This window comes from Crocodylus siamensis, chromosome 3 (assembly GCF_052110815.1).
Source record: "Crocodylus siamensis isolate JL-2025a chromosome 3, ASM5211081v1, whole genome shotgun sequence".
NCBI lineage: Eukaryota > Metazoa > Chordata > Crocodylia > Crocodylidae > Crocodylus > Crocodylus siamensis.
In genome coordinates, this window is record NC_143397.1 from 117315033 (window position 1) to 117334923 (window position 19891).

The 19891-nt window shown below is 42.7% G+C and overlaps 1 protein-coding gene across 1 annotated transcript in view; it reads left to right on the top strand.

Annotated features, from left to right (window-relative positions):
- Positions 1-13339: 13339 nt before the first annotated feature.
- Positions 13340-19891, top strand: part of LOC149868730 (dynein axonemal heavy chain 5-like) — a 265120-nt gene continuing 258568 nt past the window's right edge. The window contains exons 1-6 of the mRNA XM_090037668.1: positions 13340-13381; positions 14952-15140; positions 15245-15319; positions 16972-17061; positions 18894-18965; positions 19608-19709. Of these exons, the coding sequence (XP_089893794.1) occupies positions 13340-13381; positions 14952-15140; positions 15245-15319; positions 16972-17061; positions 18894-18965; positions 19608-19709 (570 nt within the window). The remainder of the gene's footprint in view (positions 13382-14951; positions 15141-15244; positions 15320-16971; positions 17062-18893; positions 18966-19607; positions 19710-19891) is intronic.

A 19891-nucleotide genomic window follows, 5' to 3' on the forward strand; every position in this document is an offset into this window, starting at 1 on the left:
TTCCATTGTCCTACTGTTCTGATAGTAAGGACATTTTTTTTTTCTGAGATTTGATCTAAATCTCCTTTATTGCAGTTTAAACTCATTGCTTTATGTTATGTCCTGCCCTCTGCAACAAGGGAAAACAATTAGGACTCATTCTCAACCTCTGTCAGGGCATCCTTCCATAACTTTTTAAAATTTGATGGTACCCCTGTTGAGAACCAGTGTTGTATGGACCCAGTTTACCAGGCAACTCCTTATTCAATGAGAAGTTTATTAGACTCTTAACAGTTTCCTTTTTCCACAACAGCACAATTGTCTCCTGTCCACACTCATGTTAAAAAAATTAAACACAACCCCTTCTCTCCCCAATATTTCAGTCACTTATACAAGACATTTATCAGGAAGTGGCTATGGAATTACTTCCTATTACACCACATTAACTGAGATAGGAATGAAGCTTATACAGCTAAATAAAGTGCTGGTCTACATTTTCTCTTTGTGAGACACTCCCATTGATATGAATGTAGTTGTGAGTGGCATAAAGGTGAAATACTGAATTATATTAATTCAGATTGACCTGATTTGTCCTAGCTTATGTAACACTTTTTTTTTTCTTGAGTTTACAGTAAGAAAGAGGTTGTGAACTCATTAAAAAGGCAAAACTGTGTCTGAGAGGGAGCAAGCATATGAACACTGGCTATGAACAAGTATGCGGTCCACTGGCTGGCACAGCATCTGAACAAGACCCGGGGGTCACAATTGACTGGGAGATGACTATGAGCCAACAGTGCGATGGGGCTGCCAAAAAGGGCAAATAAAACTCTCGTGTGCATGAGCTGCTGTGTGGCCAATAGATCCATGGAGGTGCTCTCCCTTTCTGTTTGATGTTGGTGTGGCCTCAGCTGGTGTACTGTGCCCAGTTCTGGGCACTGCACTTCCAGAGATATGTAGATAAGTTTGAGAGGTTACAAAGAAGGGCCACGTGTTTGGTTAAGGGCATGGAAGGTAGGCCCCATGAGGAAAGACTCTGGGAACTGGGCCTGTTCAGCCTGAGGAAGAGAAGGCTGAGAGGTGACTTGATAACTGCCTACAAGTATGTCAGGGGGGAGCAAGAACTAGGAGATCAACTATTCAGGAGGGCACTTCAAGGGAGGACAAGGACCAATAGGCATAAACTAATAGAGGGTAAATTCAGGTTGGATATAAGAAAAAACTTCCTATCTGTAAGGGACACCAGAATCTGGAACACACTTCCAGCAGAGGTGGTGCAGTCACCCTCCTTGAAGGTGGTCAGGATAGGCTGGACAGGCACCTTGTTGAGCTCATCTGAGCCCAATAACTTCCTGCCCACAACAGGGGACCAGACTTGATGATTTTACAGGTCCCTTCTGGTTTTATGATTCTAACACAATATCATGTGCTCTTATCAACGTATCTCCTGTCCTTAGGGCAGCAGTTCTCAGCTGGGTGTTCCTGCTACCACTATGGCCAATTAGAAGTGTGTGGCAGGCCTCCTGCAAAGCCAGATTGGGAAGCAGCTATGGCAGGAGCACCTGTCCATATGGAATTTGACCAAGAAGGACTGTGGAAAGAGGTCCTGATCTGGCTGTGCGGGAGGTATGCTGTTGTGTTCCATTTAGCTTTGGCAGTGGTGCCTGTATTGCAACACACCTGAATGGGTCTTTTGACACCCGAGTTGAGAACCATTGAGTTAGGTCATCATTGACAGTCCCTTGATACAAAGATAACAGTTTTCCAACAGATAGGGAAGTCATTGGTGAATCCAGAGGTGACTGAAGAGGCCAGTTGGAGATCTTCATGTTACACTATAGAGGTCGCCTACTGTTTCAGGAGTGGATTCTGGTAATGTCAGATCACAGCTTTTTCTTTTTGTCTCTCTCATCTATTTGCCTCAGTTTTTTTTGTTTGTTCAGAATGGTTGATGCCTTGTATTTCATGACACCAGTGGAGACGATTCAATGCTCAAGTCTCTCAGGTATTTAACTTAATGTTGCATTTCTTCAAATTGGTCTTCAGGGTGTCCTTGAATCTCTTCTTTTGCCACCTCTAAAGTAATGACCACTGGCAAGTTGGGAGTATAAGACCTGTTTCAAGTGCTTGTTGTCTGGCATCTTTATGACATGTATCCAGTGGTGTTGGTGCTGTATAAACTTGGTTTCAATGATGATGGTGTTTGGTTTAGCCATAATGCTGGCATTTGTCCTTCTGTCCTTCCAGCTGATATGGAGGATTTTCCAAAGGCATTGCTGATGGTAAGATTTCAAGACTTTTAGGTATTTCCGAAATATCATTCAAGTTTCACACTCATACAACAGGGTAAGTAAGTGACAACAGCCTGGTAGGTGAGAAGTTTGGCTGGGTCCTGATATTATGATCTTCAATTTTGCAGACATCCAAAGGCAGCATTGGCAGGTTTTATTCAGTGTTGAATATGATCATCTATGCTTTCTTTTTGGGAAACGTGATTACCCAGGTAGGGGAAATGTTTAGCATTCCCCAAGGACTGCCCTTTAATTGTAAGATGTGGGGAGCAGCTGGATGGTTTGAGGTAGGTTGGTGGAAAGTATCTTGATAGTCATGAATTTTACAGTGAGTCCAAGTATTTCATAGGCTTCACAGAAGCAATAAAGAGTGACTTGGAGGAGTTTGGGTCAGTGAGCACACTTGACAGTCATCAACATCCTGAATATCAGTAATAGAGGTATTGGTTACCTTGGGTTTGGAACATAATCAGTTCATGTTAAAGAGATTGGTGTTTATTCAGTACTCCAGATGGAAGTCTGTCCACAGTGAGATGCAGAATGCTGACTCTGAATGGAAATATATCCACAGTGAGATGCAGAATATCTGTGATATAGATGGAAAAATATGTTGGTACAATTATGCATCCTTGCTTGCATGGGTGACTGGGTCTTCCTGAGTCTGGGGGGAGGCATCCACAGAAGCCGTCAGCAGCAGGGGCAGAGCTGGTGAACATTCACAGACACTGCTGGTGGCGGCGGGAAAGGGAGGGGGGGCAGAGCTGGCGAGCATTTGCAGACACCACAGGCAGCATCAGTGGCAGGGATGACCCTGTTGGGGGGGCACATGCCCCTTTGTGCCCCTCCTACATGTCGTCTATTCTTGCTTGACTCCAGTTTTAATGGGCACGGGCACCATTTCTGAGCTATTGCTTAGGACAGTTTCTGTATGTCATAGTGAAGAAGTCTGATGGTAACACATTTGGTGGGCATCCAAATCTCATCAAAATCTTCTATAGAGCCCCTGTAATTGAATCAGAGTTTTCCCTTGGGTCAGCGAGGGCCACGTAAAGATTTTGGTGTGGCTTGTAGCATTTTTCCTGCAGCTTTATAGCAACAAAACCCATGTCTGTTATATCTCCAAATGGTCTGAAGCCACAGTGGGACTCAGGTAGAATATTCTCAGCAAGGGAAGTGAGTCTATTGAGGAGAATATGGGCAAGGATCTTCCTAGCTATGGACAGGAGTGCAATGCCACAGTAATTGCTGCAATCTGATCTATATCCTTTCTTGATTATGGTTACAGTTCTGGCATCTCTCAAGTCATTGGGAATATGCTTATATTTCCAGAATTTCAGAATAATGGTACGTAGCTGGTGAGAGAGCTTTTTTCCCCACCATGCTTATAAATTTCATCTGGTATTCCATCAGAACTTCATGCTTTGTTGTTCTTTATCTGCCCAACGGCTTTCAAGGCCTCTTAATAAGTTGGTGGGTCTTCAAGGTAGTCCTTAATGGGGTGTTGTGGAATACCTTTGATGGTATTATCTTCAACATTAGACTCTCAGTTCAGAAGCTCTTGAAAGGGTTCCTTCCACTATGCATTGATGGTAGAGCTGTCTCTAAAGAGTGTTATTCCATCCTCGGACCTCAGAGGGATATGTCCTTGTGTGCTTGGACCATAGATAGCTTTGGTTGTGCTGAAGAAACTACACCTACTGCGGCTGTCAGCAAACCTTTGGATCTTTTTTGCTTTGTCCTCCTACGAGTTGTTCTTTTACTCTCAAGTTTTCGTCTGGGTCTCTGCTTTAATGCGCCAATAGGTGTCTTGCTTCTGTTTGGAGATGAGGTCATTGTGTCAAGCTTTGAAGACTCTCCTTTTCCTGTTAATTTAAGCTTGAGTTTCCTTATCATTCTCATAAAAACAGTCCTGATGTGTTTCTTTTGCGGAGATGCTCTTGGAGCATGGTTGTCATGGGTGACTTCAGCTACCCAGACATCTTGTGGAATGAGCACTCAGCAAGATCTGGTTACTCAAAAGTTTCTTCGCTGGCACCGAGGAGCTCTAACTCAAGAAGTTTATGGGCTGACCAGGAGCAAGGCACTCCTAGACTTGGTTCTGGCTAAAGGGGAATATCTAGTGAGCCATCTGAGAATCAAAGGGAAACTGGGCGACCGTGACCACGAGATGGTCGCTTTCTCTATCCACTGTAAGTCAGGGAAATTGGCCAGTAGGGTAGAAATCCTTGATTTTAGGAAAGTTGACTTCCACAAGTTTAGGAGACTGGTTGGCAAGGCCCTGCAGGACCATGGTCTGATGGGAAAGGGAATACAAGAAGAGCGGTCTTTCCTCAAGGAAGGGATCCTAGGAGCTCAAAGGAAATCCATGTCCTTTTACAGGAAAGGCAGCAAAAGGGCTGGGGTAGCCCCTTGGCTCATTAGGGAAATCATGGATCTCCTGAAATTAAACCGAGACGCTTACAAGGGTTGGAAGTAAGAAATAACCATCAAAGAGGAGTACGCAGCAATAGCCTGCACCTGTAGGGAGTGGATTAGGACAGCAAAGGCACACACACTGAATACAAATTGGCAACTGGAATCAAGGACAATAAAAAGTCCTTCTTTAGATATGTAGGAAGTCAGGGGAAAAACAAGGGAAGCATAGGGCCCCTGATGAATGAGATGGGATAGCTTATAAAGGCTCAAAAAGGCCTTCGACCTGGTCTCCCACTATGTCCTCCTGGTAAAATTGGGAAAATGCAGCCTCAACTACCTTACAGTCTAGATTGATGGAACTGAGTCAATATGGCAGAAAGTGACCAGTGGCGCCCCTCAGTGTTCAGTACTCAGACCAGTGCTTTTCGCATGTTCATCAACAATTTGGATTTGGGTATTAAGAGCAAACTGGCAGAGTTTGCAGACAACACCAAATTATGTGGGAGCATGCTCATGCTTGAGGACAGGCTGGCAATACAGGCTGACCTGGGCAGGCTTGTGAGGTGGGGTGACATCAACCTGATGTTGTTTAATACAGAGAAATGCAAAGTGCTCCATCTGGGGAGCAATAATCCCCAACACACTTACAGGATGGGCAGTGCTACTCTTGCCAGCACCATGACTGAATGAAACCCAGGTATCATGATAGAACACAAAATGAACATGACCTACCAATGCAATGCCATAGCTAGCAGAGCTAATTTAATACTGACATGCATCTACTGAGGCATCTCAAGGAAGGCTAAGGATGTCATCCTCCCACTGTACTCGGGCTTGATGAGGCTGCAGCTGGAGTACCCAATTTTAGCCCATCATCAGTTCTCTAGAACTTTGCCTTGTACCTATGATTCTGTAAACATTGTTTCCAGTGCTGCTGAGATTTCTTCAGCCAGTTCCTTCAGCACCCTGGGATGAATTTCATTAGATTCTGCTGACTGAAATTCTTTCAGCTTTGTTAGACGAAGTTCTTTGGGTAACTGTTATATCTTTTACTAGATCGCCTAAATAGTTGGAAATATTGTTCTTTGCAAGCTTGCGGCTACAAACACTCTAGTAAAAGCACAGGGAGAGTTGGTTATTTTACTTCTGATTTGTAGTCTTCTCCTTCACTGGTATTATATTTCATAGCTATTTTGTCTCAGTTTGCTTTTGTTGTGAAGTTGCTGAGCAGCTCTGCCTTCTTTCCATCTTCCTTTTATCAGATCACCTTCACTGATGAGCAGTGGACCCACAGGGTTTTTTTATCTTTCTTTTCTGTATGATACAGTAATAGAACCTCCTTTTATATCTCTTGGCAGTTATATCTCAGCTTTTGCATTTGCTTTCCTGATTTTGTCCCTTTGCTTTTTGCTATTCCTTAGCATACTTCCTGAGTGACTTGTTCTTCCTTCCACTGAGGTAGAGTGCTTAGAGAAGAACTTGAAGTGCCAGAAACTGTTTAGGAACAGCTTAGGTAGTCAGGCAAAGGCAGTGAAAGTGTGCACCTCACTAGACAGGGTGGAAGACTGGGAGAGAGTCTCCTGGGCACCAGGCTAAGAAGCAGGGTAAGATTTCTGTGGGTAGATAGTGTCTAGAGTAGAGGGTAGGTAAAGTCCAGCCTGTGGGCCAGCACTGGACTCCATTTCCCAGCAGCCCCTGCCTGCATGGCTGGGGCCAGTCTCTGTGGGGACCCTGGCCATACCTGTAAGGTGATACCGCAAGGCTGGGGTTGCTATGGAGACCAGCACCAGCCATGTTGGCAGGGTGCATGGCAGGGCAGGGTAGGGGGCTGCTCTGGAGCCACTGGGATCTTGCGTCGGGGGCAGCTTGGTCTGGGGTCAGGGCAGAGCTGTGACTTGCGGCCTGCATGCTCTGAGCAGAGCCAGAGCAGAACTATGATCTACTGTCTGCATGCACCGACCCAGAGCATGCAGGCTGCAGATTGTGGCTCTGCCCTGGCCCTGGACCAAACCGCCCCTGCCGCAACATCCCAGTGGCTCCAGAGCAGCCCCCTGCCCTGCCCTGCTGTGCGCCCTGCCAGCACAGCTGGGGCTGGTCTCCATGGCAACCCTAGCCTTGGGCTGTCACAGAACAGGTGCAGCTGGGATCAGCCAAGTGGGAAATGGAGTCTGGCTGCTGGCCAGATCCACTATTTTGCTCACCCCTGGTCTAGAGAGCCAACTCAACTATGCTGCACAATGCTATTTTCTGGATACTGTTGGTTTGGAGATAAGCAGTGTGAGCTGGAGTACAGATGACTCCAGCCAGAGCTCCAGCAATGTCCCCAGGCATGTATCCCCCTACCACATAAGTGCAGGTGTACATCCACCAATCACTGGGCATGCCATGGATTGCAATTAGGTGCAGAGCAGTGATACTGCAGCAATAGCATAAAATTTGCCCAGGGGCCAGGCACACAATAGCTGTCTCTTATGTCTGTACCAAGTTGTGTAAATGGAGATTTCCCAGTTGTGGCCAGCAGTCATCTAGTGACCTGTACTTTGTCTGATGTCTGGAAAAGACTGCTCTTCCTGTACAGATAACTTGTGAGTGTACTTTAAGTACCCTGGCCAACAAGTACTCCTGATCAACAAGTACTTCCCATGTCACACACAGAAAAAGTTTCCTTGCATCTGTCCCCTCAGGCTACTTACACTGGTCACTTCTATAAGAGTGCTGGAATGTGAAGCATGGCACACAATGCATGACTTCCTTCCCTTGGTGTTCAGAGGAGCAAGCTTTTATTCCTGCCTGCTCAGTTGTGGAACACAATAGTTCTCAGAGTCTTTGCTAATGTGGAGTGCAGATACTGTCCCTGGCAAGGGGCCTCCAGATGTTCCAGTGCAGCTCCTTAGCAGTTGCATCTGTGGTGTACCTCTGAGGTGCAGGCATAAGGAGGTAAGAAGTGGCATCAGGTGTTACCTCTGAGAGCTATGAACTAGTATGATGCTCAGATTTGGGAATGTAGGGAGGAAGGGGATTTTGGGAGGGAGGGTTTAGAATCTGGGAGTCTCAGGACTGCTGTGCTTGGCTGTAGCAATTTGTTGCTTAGAACAGCCACCATAACCAGAGCTCTGCAATCCACTTCCAGTGATGTTCTGGAAGACTATGTACATTTCTAGCAGAAGATCCTGCAAGTACTGCCCTCAGCTCAATGAGAAGGCAGTTTAGGTTCCTCCCCTTCTTTGGAAGAAAACCCTGTCTTTCTAGTCTTTGAAGTGGCTCATAGACTGTAGGGCATAAGCTTTGGTTAGCTGTCAGCCATGAGATGTAGGGCATCTTTGATGCTGTCTGGAAGGTGATAGAGGGACATCTCTGAATGTCCCCTAGCTGAGGTCCTGCATATGCTGGGCCTATGGAAATGAAGAAGAACCCTTTTAGAGTGCAGCTAGTGAAGTTGTAGTCCATTGTTCAATGGGTATTCTAAATGCAGGACTCCCTTAGGATACCCAAGGTGGTTCACAATGAATTTCGCTGTTGAAATGTTAATCTTTCTTCCTTTAGAAACAACACATGGGATTAATTTTCTCTAAATTAACCTGTAGTCTATTCAGAAGTCATGGTACTTGTTGCAAGCTCAATAATATACACATCAGAAGGGTTTTTTGGCACATAAAATGATATAGCTGATTAGATGCCAATGTTTGCATTTTCGGTGCATCCAGGAGGTATTGTGTGCATCTCTTTGGAAGAACAAACACAGAATTGGTGGCAACAAAATTGTATTTTGTGGATGTGCTGAGAAGGAACGGGTCACTGCTGTTCATATTGGCAACTCTTATTTTTCTGATCATATTTTCCTAGGTAATATGATCTTTCCAACCCTGGCAGTAAAGTCTCCTGCTAAGCTAACTTTATGCTGTTTAGGGATGGCAGCATGTATACCCATTATTGATGGTAAAAGATTTATTTTCCTTCTCATCCAATGTTGTTGTTATTGCGGCATACTCACTGATAACAGGGACATGCCATCTGGATGTTAAAAGAAGTCAAAATGTTATCAGACTTTCATTAGTACCATGAAGTATCTTGGTTAGTTAGTTGGGCCACAATACAATTTTTTACAGCAATTTGACTTTTTGATGTTTTGCCTTTGTATTAAAAAGTGTTTCCTCCACTGTGTTCTTTTATTTGACCTTCTTCAGACATCCTGTCTCACTTGGTGTCACAAATGCTGATGCTGAACTGCAGCAGTTCTCTGACAACTGAAGCTGTTCATCTTCCTGCAGCATCATACCACTATGTGAACTGGACTCTTCAAGGAGGATGTAAAACTCATTTTGATTAAAGTTAACTGATATAAGCTTCGATACACCTCTGACCCTCAACCCATTATTAACTGGCTTAATTCTTGTAGGCACTGTGGAACAGGTCAGCCTTGAAAAGAGAATAGTGACCCCAAGGAGCTTCATGTATTACAACATTTCCAATTAACATTTAAATAAATAAAATGCTAGCAGGTGTGGTACTGTTCTTTTCTGAAGTAGACTTACTTTCAGTTTCCCCTGCACCCTGCAGGGACTCACTGATCTGCAATTCCTAGAATTGTCCTTGTACCATTTTTAAAATAAGACACCATGCACCAACTTTTCTATCTTGTTAAAAATATACTGTTACCCCCCCACACACAATAAGAGTAATTATATCTTCTAATTTCTTTGTCTTAGAAAGTGAAGGAAAAGGCCGTAGGCGTGGAGGTCCCCCTAAGAGGAGCACAGAGCCAGGATCAACTCTAGTAGGGCCAACTGCTGCTTCGGCAAGTGTTTTCATTTTAAAATATGTTATTGCCTAATTGACTTTCATGTATTAAAACTTTTCCTTTACAGATCATTCTGGAAGGCTTCAATGTCAAAACACTCTTGCTGCTTTTGATCTAGTTCTGCAAGGTGGTGAATAACCTCAGAGTCCATTAACTGCAGTGAATAGCAGTTGCTAGGAAACCTTCGTTACTGTATAGAACTAAGCCCTTTATTTTTTGTGTTTACACTATTTCTGGTTTTGGCAGCAGTGTTGCATACTGACATCTCATTTATTTGTTTTCCTAGGTTTAAAGTAATATTACCTTGATTAAGAGTTTGTCTGATGGCTAGGAGTACAGTAGAACTCAGATATTTCTTAGAGTAGGTTCCAAGCCCCCTTGTGAATAAGAGGGGTTGCAAGGTATCCAGGGCTATATATAGTCACAGCAAACAACAGCATGGAATCAATGAGGTGCTCCAGTGTCAATGAGGTGCTTTGTTGTGCTGAAGGGCATTGTGGACCACTAGTGCCACTGGCAGTCTAAGCTTAAGTTGCAGCTGACATGTTCCAAAGGATCCTTGACACTGTTCTCATGGGACAGACGAAGTGTTCAGGGTAGACATCTAGCAAAATGTGGCTTCCTGCCCTGCAGTAAGCAGCAGAGGTCACCTACCAGGCAGTGGAGTTCAGTGACTTGCAAAGCTGATCTTTGCAACCAACAGAGCACTGGGGAAGCTGGAGGACCAACCAGTTCCCCTTTGTGCTCTGCTGGAGGGTACACATATAATAAGTAGCACTTCAAAGGTGTTCCTGCTTCTTCAGTGATCATTGTTGATGTGTAATGGCTCTTTTTGCAGTACTTAATTGATTGTGTGCATATGAACTTTCACTTAAAGGAGCATTTCAAAGTTGGAGCACTTTAAATGTTATGTTGCCCACAGTGCCCTGTATGTATCAAACAACAACAAAGTGGCCTCAGACAAACAGAAGGGAAATGTTTCTGAAAAGTAGTAAAGGGTATTTAGAAAAAGCAGACTCTGTGGTGCAAGACCAGAAAGTAATGGGCAAACATGACTGTAAGTTGCATCTTTGTCCCCCAAGCCAAGAAATGATGAGATCTGTTGTCTCAATTCTCTCCAGCTGTTTCTTTAGCTGGGAAGGGCTGGGGCCTAGGGGGCAAGCTGCCTCTATTCCATGTTCCCCAGCTATGTACCTTGCTGTGGGTGCTCTACAGACCCTACGCCGCATGAGCTTTTCCCTTTATGGGGAGAGAATGATCAGAATGGTATAAGATGGATGTATGCAGCTTCACAAGAGCTGCCAAACAAAAGGAGTGAAATCAAGGATCTGGCTTTTTCATATGAACTGTTACTTAGAATTTACCCAAGATGCGTAGATTAATTCCTATCGACCTGGTGAAGGCCTTCTTTTGATTCCAAAATGTCTTTGTCACTGTGTATCATCCTTCTTATTATGCACATATTTGCATTGTTTTAAAATCCTTTCCCAAGGTGAACTTTTCTCTTTCCTTCCTAGTACAGTGCTAATCTCAGATACATTCTAAAGGCCAGTTAAATATGTTCTAGTGGGAGAGGAAAATGATTGCGATGGTGATTTTGCTGTTGATCTGTTTTGCTTGTTCTATTGAGTCATATTGAGCACATCTACACATGCGATTAGTGTGCCCAAATAAACTCTGGTGCCGTTCGCACCAAGTTTATTGCTCCCAGGTGCAGCGTTTATATGTGCATCTGGGAGCATAGCACACTGAGCCAGGGCTCAGGGGGTCAGACTACCAGCCTGGAGCTGCTCTGTTCCAGCTCAGCATGCTATGGAGGGGCTGGATGGGGCACAAAGATGCTACAGTGTGGCACTAGCCAATAGGCAGCCCTGCACTGTAGAACCCTTGTAGTACTCCAGGCAGCCCTGGTCACCATCTACACCTGCATTGTGGCGGAGTAAATAACCCCGTCATAGAATAGTACTAGTGTTGGGCAGTAGTATCCTACAGTAGAGTTAAATGGTTTACTCCAGCCTAATAGCACCATTCATGTGGATGGTGACACATTACTGTGGAGCTAATTAGGCAACTGCAGTAAGTGTCTTGTGTAGATGCATCCACTGAGTGCTTCTGTCATAGATTAAAATGTTTAGAGTACAGCCTGGATCAAAATCTGGCATATGAACATTCAGAATTCTCCTCAAGTATAGTAAGGACCAAGATGACTTCAGCATACTGCGGTGGGTAAGAGTGCAGTCCTGCCAGGCAATACAAAATATATTGTGAGAATAAAGTAAAACTGTAAATCAGTTACCAATAACAGGTGCAGTAATAGAAAGTTTTTAGATTCTAATATGCATATTCAGATATCTCACAGTTTGGAAAATGCATTCGCAAAGTTTAAAATTCCTCTGTGTTCTCTCTTGGTCAGTGTAGTTCTTTGTGTATAAACATGCTGTCAGGGTATTGTCTGTGCTGTGACTGCTGGTCTTGGGGCATGCTACAAAAATATGTTATGCAGAGAATTCACATAAGGTTCAGTTCAGTGGCAAAAGTTCAACCAGGTTTATTACCTACACAGTACCAATATGCTAGCATGCCTGTCCAAAGGTATGAAGATGTTAGTCCTGGATACTGGTGGTAAGGCACAGGCGTAATGCACAATTATTTGTGTCCTCTATGGTTATGGACAGATGTAATGCTTGGAACGTTTTACATACACTTGAAACTCAAAAAGTCTGTATGTGCATGCTACTTTAGACTGGTATAAACTTCCTGGAATATTTCAGAAGCACACCAAGAAAATCAAGTATTATTTTGAGCTGGCCCTTCTTGAACCAATTCAGTGTTATGTGCAGACAGGCCATTATGTGCCTAGTATCCAGTCACTCTTCCAAGCTTCCCTCACTGCACTGTCCGTCACCCTCAAAATCCATGCAGGGCAACGGGGCTGCTCTGGGATGCAACCAGGATTCTTACTGTCCAAAGATGACCTGTTGCATGAAGAGACCATAGTCCACCAATTTCTGGGTGGGGCAGGAAGAAACAGAGCCATTACACAATGGCATTGAATAGCTGTCAATTAGTGACTGCCAATTCCATGCTCAGTGTGAACTAAATTAGCCCATTTTAACTATTCTTTACTCTTGCCCTCTGTGCTACAGTCTTACAGCCAGCCCAGCCCAGCCCAGCCCTTCTGGTTCCACCTTGCACACAAATCTCTATGCAAGTGCTAGCAATGCAAGGTACCTGAGTAGTTGGAAAAGTTAGGGAGTTCTTAGGGGGGCAGAAGTCCCTGAGGAAGTCCCAGTCCCTGAAGAATCCCACACAGCAGGCTGCATTGCCCCCCAAGAACTGACAGCCCCTTCACTCCAGTCCCCTGCCCCGATCTGGATCTTCCTCTCCCTCTAGAGCAGCGGTTCCCAAACTCTGACAGATTATGCTCCACAAGTTTTAAATGATACAATCTTAAGTACCACCAGCAAGTTTTTGTCATATAATGTAATGATAATAAATCTGTTAATGTGTACCACTGACAGGCTGTCTGAGCACCACTGGTGGTACCTGTACCACAGATTGGAAACTGCTACTCTAGAGGAATCCTGGGGAAACTCTAGACACTGCCCCTGGGAAGCAAGAGGGTCTAAGTACTCTAACCCCCCCACCAGTGGTTACCCTAAGCCTAATGCAAAGTTGAAAGATTTCCAGGAATTCTTTTATACATGAAGTAAGCAATTCTGTTTACATCAGGCATTTACGTTACAAACATGGACACCTCTATACCAAATTACCCTAACCTCAGATTTTGTTACCAGATGTGTCCTAGACCAGTGGTTTTCAACCTGCAGTCTGTGAATCCCTGCGGGGTCTGCAGACTATGCCTAAGGGGTCAGCAAAAGATGACTACGAACAATCAAAAGTATGTGAATACGCACATTTACAATTCAGAGGGATCTGCACCTCCATTTGAAATTTCCAAAGGGGTCTGCATCTCCATTCAAATTTTTTCAGGGTCCACAAATGAAAGAAGTTGAAAATCACTGTTTTAGACTCTTTGGCACCAACCTTGTTGATTAATCTTAATAATCAACTTCGATGCTGCTGTCTGGTAGGTTTACTTCCACAGGCACCCAGATGGCATGGAGTCATTTTTGGTGAGGTCTGCTTTGTTTAATGTTCTTTACATTAATTAGTGCTTATATTACTCATTACTCCAGTGAGCCCACCTTTGGGTCAGGACTGTTATGTAGGTATGTTATATTATAAATTTAGATCTGAATCCAGATACGGTTCTGGGATCCAGATCTGAAATTTTAAATGTACTGTGTGTTAACTCAGTAATATTTTGCTGTAATGTATTTCTCAGAACTGATGTTCTTCCCTGCTTTTTTTCAAATGTAACATTTTAATGGCAGGGAGGCTTTCCTTTTACCATATTTAACAGTGTATATGTTGACAAATTATATAAATTCACCCCATATTTCTGTAAAAAAAAAAAGTTAGGATTTTTCTATGTCTGGTGTGTAAGTCAACCCCATCTTGGTGTGCAAGGCACTAGAAGCCTAGACAGGATCGCGGGAGAGGCAGTGTGCTGGTTGGCTACCAGGATTGGGCCCTTGCAAGCTCAGGTAGCACACGGCCCACTGGCAGCCTGCCCCAGCTGGCCCTGGCATGGGGTGCTACCGCTGCAGGGGGAAGGACCAGGCCCCCCTGCAGCTCAGGGGCTGCCCAGCCCAGTGATAGCTCTCCCTCCAGCTGTGGGAGGCTCTGCTAAAAGCAGGATCAGGCCCCTCACTGCTTCTGGCTTCAGCAGGTGCCTGTGGCTGGCAGGACACTGGTGCCTCCTGGTGCCTTTCGGGGGCAGGGGAGGCTAGGGATGTTGATCAGAATTGGCCCTCCCCGTCCCGACAACCCATGCTGCCTCAGGGGCAAACCAGCCCTTTCCTGGGTAGTGCCAGGTGTCTTGCTGGCTGCAGGTGCCTGCTGAAGGCAGAAGCAGCAAGGGGTCTGATCCTGCTTTCAGGCAAGCTTCCCTGCCTGCTTTGTGGCTGGTTTGGAAGCTGCCACTGGGTCAGGCAGCCCCTGAGCTGCAGGAGGGTCTGGTCCTTTCCTCCACGGCGGCAGGCCCCCCCAGGGCTGGCTGGCTGAGCTGCCAGTGGGCCATGGGCTGCCTGAGCTCCCAGGCAGTGGGCCATGTGCTGTCTGGTCCTAGGCAATGCTGCCTGCAGGGGACGGTGTATTAGTCAAGGTTGAATTTTAAGAGTTAAAAATGTGGCTTCAAAACTCAACTTATACACCATGAAATACAATAATTGTGTCAAAAAAAGATTTACATATGTAGTAACCAAATAAAGTACTTTCCAGCAGAACTGCCCATTTAAATAATTTATTAAACTGCCTTAAAATCAAAACCATAATTTAGCCCTTAAATATTAAGTAAAATTTGTGAAAACTGATATGCCATATTTTAATAAACTTTTGTCTCCTAGCCAGTTTGGAAGAAAAATGTAGTCCTGACCAGTGAAGCCAGGAGAGAAATGGCCAAGCAGGCCAAAGTCACCAAGGAGGAGAGAAGAGCTCAGTTAGATGACAGACACAAGTATTTGATATCAAGATTAGCAGATGTGTTAGGCTTAAACATACAGGAAGTAGAGGACTCCATTATTTCTGATGATAAGGTAATATTGATTTGGTATTTTATTAAATACCTTTCCTAAATTTGCTGTACATCATATTTTCCTCAAAACATGTTATTTTAACTAGCACTGCAATTTTATTTTAGTTTCAACTTCTTGGAGAGTTCTTTGCACCTACTGGACTGAAAAAGTTACTTTTCTTTTACCAAGATGTACCGCAGGTATGATTCTACTCTTGTTGTTGTAAATAGCAAAGTTATATTACTTTTTTTCAAAGGCCATTACATATCTGTTGGAAAGCTTATAAAATCTGAAACTGTTATGATGCCAATGGCAACTCCCCATTGACGTCAGTGGCGACAAGAACAAGTTTTGCAGATATGATTTGCTACTGTTTTTATAGAAAGATACTCTATTCTTATAGAAGAGTTGAAAGAACAGGAGTTACTTAGTCTGAAGAAGAGAAGACTTAAGGGGGATTTGATACTGCATAAAGGGTAGCTATAAAGATAATGATGACAGGCTATTCTCTCTGGCCATTAGGGACAGGATAAGAAGCCATAATCTTAAATAGGAACAAGGAGTGTTTAGTTTGGCTGGTAATAAGCACTTCCTCTCTGTGAGGGCAGTTAAGTAATGGAACAGTTTATGTAGAGAGACTGAGGAATCTCCCTCCTGGGAAGTGAGAGAAAAGGTTAGAGAAACACTTGAACAGAGCGGTTTAGACATGGATGATCCTTCTTTGAACAAGGTGTTAAACTAAATGATCTTCTGAGGTCCCTTCCCACCCTTCTTTTCTGTGATTCTAGGATTTTCAGTGCTAGACATGAGAAATGACTAAATATATGAATCGGATTTCAAAAGGAATTGAAAAAGTTAATGGAGCCAGATTGTTCACAGTGGAAATGGCCTAAAAAACTGGGGTACCTAATTCAATGTTATAAAACTAGGGAAGTCAGAAAGTGCTGTTTCCTCCTACTTCCGGTCTGAACTGTGCTCAGCTCTAGTGCTGGGGAAACACTTATTCAAGAGGCTAAAACCATTCATTTAAATCACAAATGGCCCTATACTCTGATCTGTTTCATACAAGGAACAGAAAATATGCTCAAGGTGGTATTCATGTAATGGAAGGGCTGGAAGGGGTGTCTATGGCATATTTCTCCTTTGCTGGAGTCTGGCAAAACTCACCCAGGAAAAGAGCTCTCAATTCACATTAATATGAATGTGTAATGCCCAAAGGCATAAAGTAACCTTAAAGTTGCCTACATAGGAAGAATTTCCACACTTCTTCATGCACCCCAGTACAGGGGACATGACAGAGCCAGCTCAAGAGAGAGAGGGAATTTTGGAATCACCGTTATATTTCATTGAGCTGTTGGCACTAATAGATGTCACAGAAGAAATCTACAGAGTAGTAAATTCTGGTCAGACCTTTGGACCTTCTGCCTCCTTCAGAGAGATGGGATTGTTATATGCCAGCCCACCAAAGGGAGATAGTGGCACCCCACCTTCTGAGGAAGCTAAGCTTCTAGAGAGAGAGAGAGAGAGACACCCCCCCCCCCAGTCCCTAGGAGCCACAGGGTTGGACTCTTAATTTCCCCAGGGTCTAGTGGATGTGTAAAGTCTGAGATCTGTGTCCCTTGTGTTATCCATGAGGCTTCAAACCTGTTGCCATAAAAGGAGTGTTTCTAGGAAACATTGAAAGTTAAATCTCATCATAAAACTGAGCTCAATGGTGAGTCTGGGCTTGTGGTTTCTTCCTTGATTCAGCAAAAAGCTAGTTTTTATTCAAACACTTAACTGGCATAAGTTCAATAATGATTAACAGTTTTCACATCTTTCTATTTTTATTGACTTATAATTTAATTAGCAGCAAAAGTCAAATATTTCTTCATGGCCGGATGGGTCTTCTAGCAAGTCGTGCTCTCCGAGGAGGCTATTTATTACTACAGGCTCTAATGAGGTATGATCAAATTATTTCAATAGATTATATTTATGAAGTATTTTAAAGGTAAAAATAAATACCCTATAAGGATGAATGCCCCAAAACATGCAGTGGTAAAAGAGCTTTTTATAGTTGTTAGATACATATTTAATTTTTTAGCCAATGCCACAACCTCACAAGCTTTTCCACTTGTTTCTGTACTGAGATGGGAATTCTTCAGTAAAGCTAACCAAGAAGGCAATAGCATTTAACAGATTTCAGAATTCACTGTCTGGAAGAGAGCTGGTTAAACTACCATTTTTTAAATGTATTGATAGCTTTAATAATGAAAAAAAAAGCTTACTGTGCATGATCTTTTCATGTTCAGTTATTTGTAGCTTAGAAGTAGAGTCCATAATGGAAAGGGATTTTTGCCATTAAAATACTACGTTTTTGAGAATGTAAATAATAAAAATAGTCTATATTCTTCCAGCAATATATTTTTAGTTTTGCCTCTCTTCTGTTCTGTATCATAGTCTTGGAGCATATTCTGGTAGTTCATTAAGTGACTTGATTGAAATCTGTCATGCATGGTTCATTCTGTCTCTTACCTTCTGCTACTTAGCTCAACTTTAGCTTAGCTCTTCTGTCTTAGAGGCCTGAAGAAGACTACCGTGATACCCAAAATCTTGCCTATGTCTATCTAGACCAATTGTGCAGTGAATCCAGTAAAAGATACTACCCACCCTCTGCCAAAATCCTTACCTTTTGCATTGGAATAAGGGATGTTTAACTCAGATGTTAGGAAGGATTTAAGCATTGCCTACAGATTGCCTACAGAAGTTGAGGAATCTTCCTCCTTGAAAGTTTTAAAGAGCAGGTTAGACAAACACTCGTATGAGAAGTTTTAGGAAGGATTGATCCTGCTTTGATCAGTGTGTTGTAGTAGATTATCTCTTGAGAACCCTTTCCACCCTATTTTTTATGATTCTGCAGTTCTGATGTACATGCAATTATGTGTTTATGTTAGGGAAGGCCTGGCTGGAGAATTGCATATAGCACTTGCACTTAAAGGTTGTGAATTTTCTAATGTCCTAACTTCCTGTAAAGAAAATGCCAAACTCATTGCAAATGCTGAACATTGCAATTATATGGCTACATAAATGGCATTTAGGCATATAAGGGTGAAACAGATTTTATGGCAAATTTTAACTTTCATGCAAATAATTAGTTGCTCTGGTTTCATATCTGTATAGTTTCTAGCAAAATGGGACTTTCATCCTTGATTGGGACTCCTGTAGGAAATATAATATATACAAAGTTAAATAACTAAAATAAACAAGAGGAATATGAAGCACAAAATGTATTCAGTAAAGAAAAGCTATTGATAAGATTTAATTTTATTTTTAAGTAATTGTAATTATAGCTCTTTGCAGTTTACCTGAATGCTGTATAAAGTTTTGCTAAAGCAATTTGTCTATGTTTCTAATACAGCTGAGAATGTGGAAACTGATGTCAGACATTTAAAAATGCATCTTAGTGAAACGTTTAATGCCTTTTTAAATTAAATGGGTAGAAGGAGGAAGCATTCTACTTATGGTCTCTTTTGGACTGAAAAATCAATAAATATAAGAAAGTACTTGAAATACTTTAAAACTGAAAATGTGTTGAGTTTTGTTTAGCTGCAGCTGAAGAAGTTGAGAGGTGAGTTGTTTTCATGCAACTCTACAGTATTCTCAGTGATGAGTTCACTAAATATTTTTCAAGTAGCTGAAGTTTTATTACAATTTATCTTTTACTTTTCCAACTTGTTGACTATATTTACTGGTATATGTTATGTTTACTTTTACATATTTTTTTCCTTTTTATAGGGCTTGACAGGAACTTGTGCATTTTTTCTAAGGAGTACAGATAAAGCAATTACTACAGCAAACGTCTCTCAGGTCAGGCAAAAATAATGTATTTTACACTTGATTTCACAAACCCTTTTTCACTCAGCTAGTTACATTGGAGTAAGATAAAGCAATGGAGAGTATTTCTGTAGTAAAGTGTTGTCTATGTATGTCATAATGATTTTTTGTGAGTTGGAAAAATGCGTTACGAGAGGAGAGAACCAACAGAATGAGAATTTTTTTACCAGAGAATATTCTCTCCTAATAGATTCTGTCCTCATTCAGTTCACCATAATAGTCTGATTAATCACCAGAATGCAATCTATAGCAAATAGAGACTGTTCTCTAAAGGGAGATTAGACATGTAATTGCCTTGAGGTTAATGAATACATTGTATGCAGTGGTTTTAATAACTTGAGAGAACAAGCATTGATGCCAGGTTGGAAGGACTCTTGTGGGAGTCTGACCAGTGGGCACAGCTTAGTCCTAAATCTTCCAGTAACAGGAATGGATCACTTCAGATTCCGAAGGTGGGAGGCAGGTTCAATTAAGAAATGTCTCTTTCTGGGAATTTAAAAAATTATGGTTTGTGCATGCATGTCTTACATGTACCGGAATTTCACCCAACTAGTAATGGAGTTGCAGAAGTTTCATTTCAATACATTCCATTAACCATTTTTTTTCGCCCCAAAGGAGGTGAATTTTGGCTTGTTTGATTGTAGCAATGGAAGTATCCTTCAGGGCCTGGAAATCTTCCTCGCCCAAGTCCTCATACCAACACTTAAATCCCAACAGGTACTCAATAAGTACTGCTTTTCTTTGCAAAACCATTTTGAGTTCTGGCTAATGCCTTCTATGTTGTAAAGCAGATAAACCTAAAACAGAAGTCTATGAAAGGAAACAATTCCTATTTCTCATTCATTCATTCGTCTTTAAAAATACCATGTATAATGTCTCTGAGAAGACAGGAATGCAAT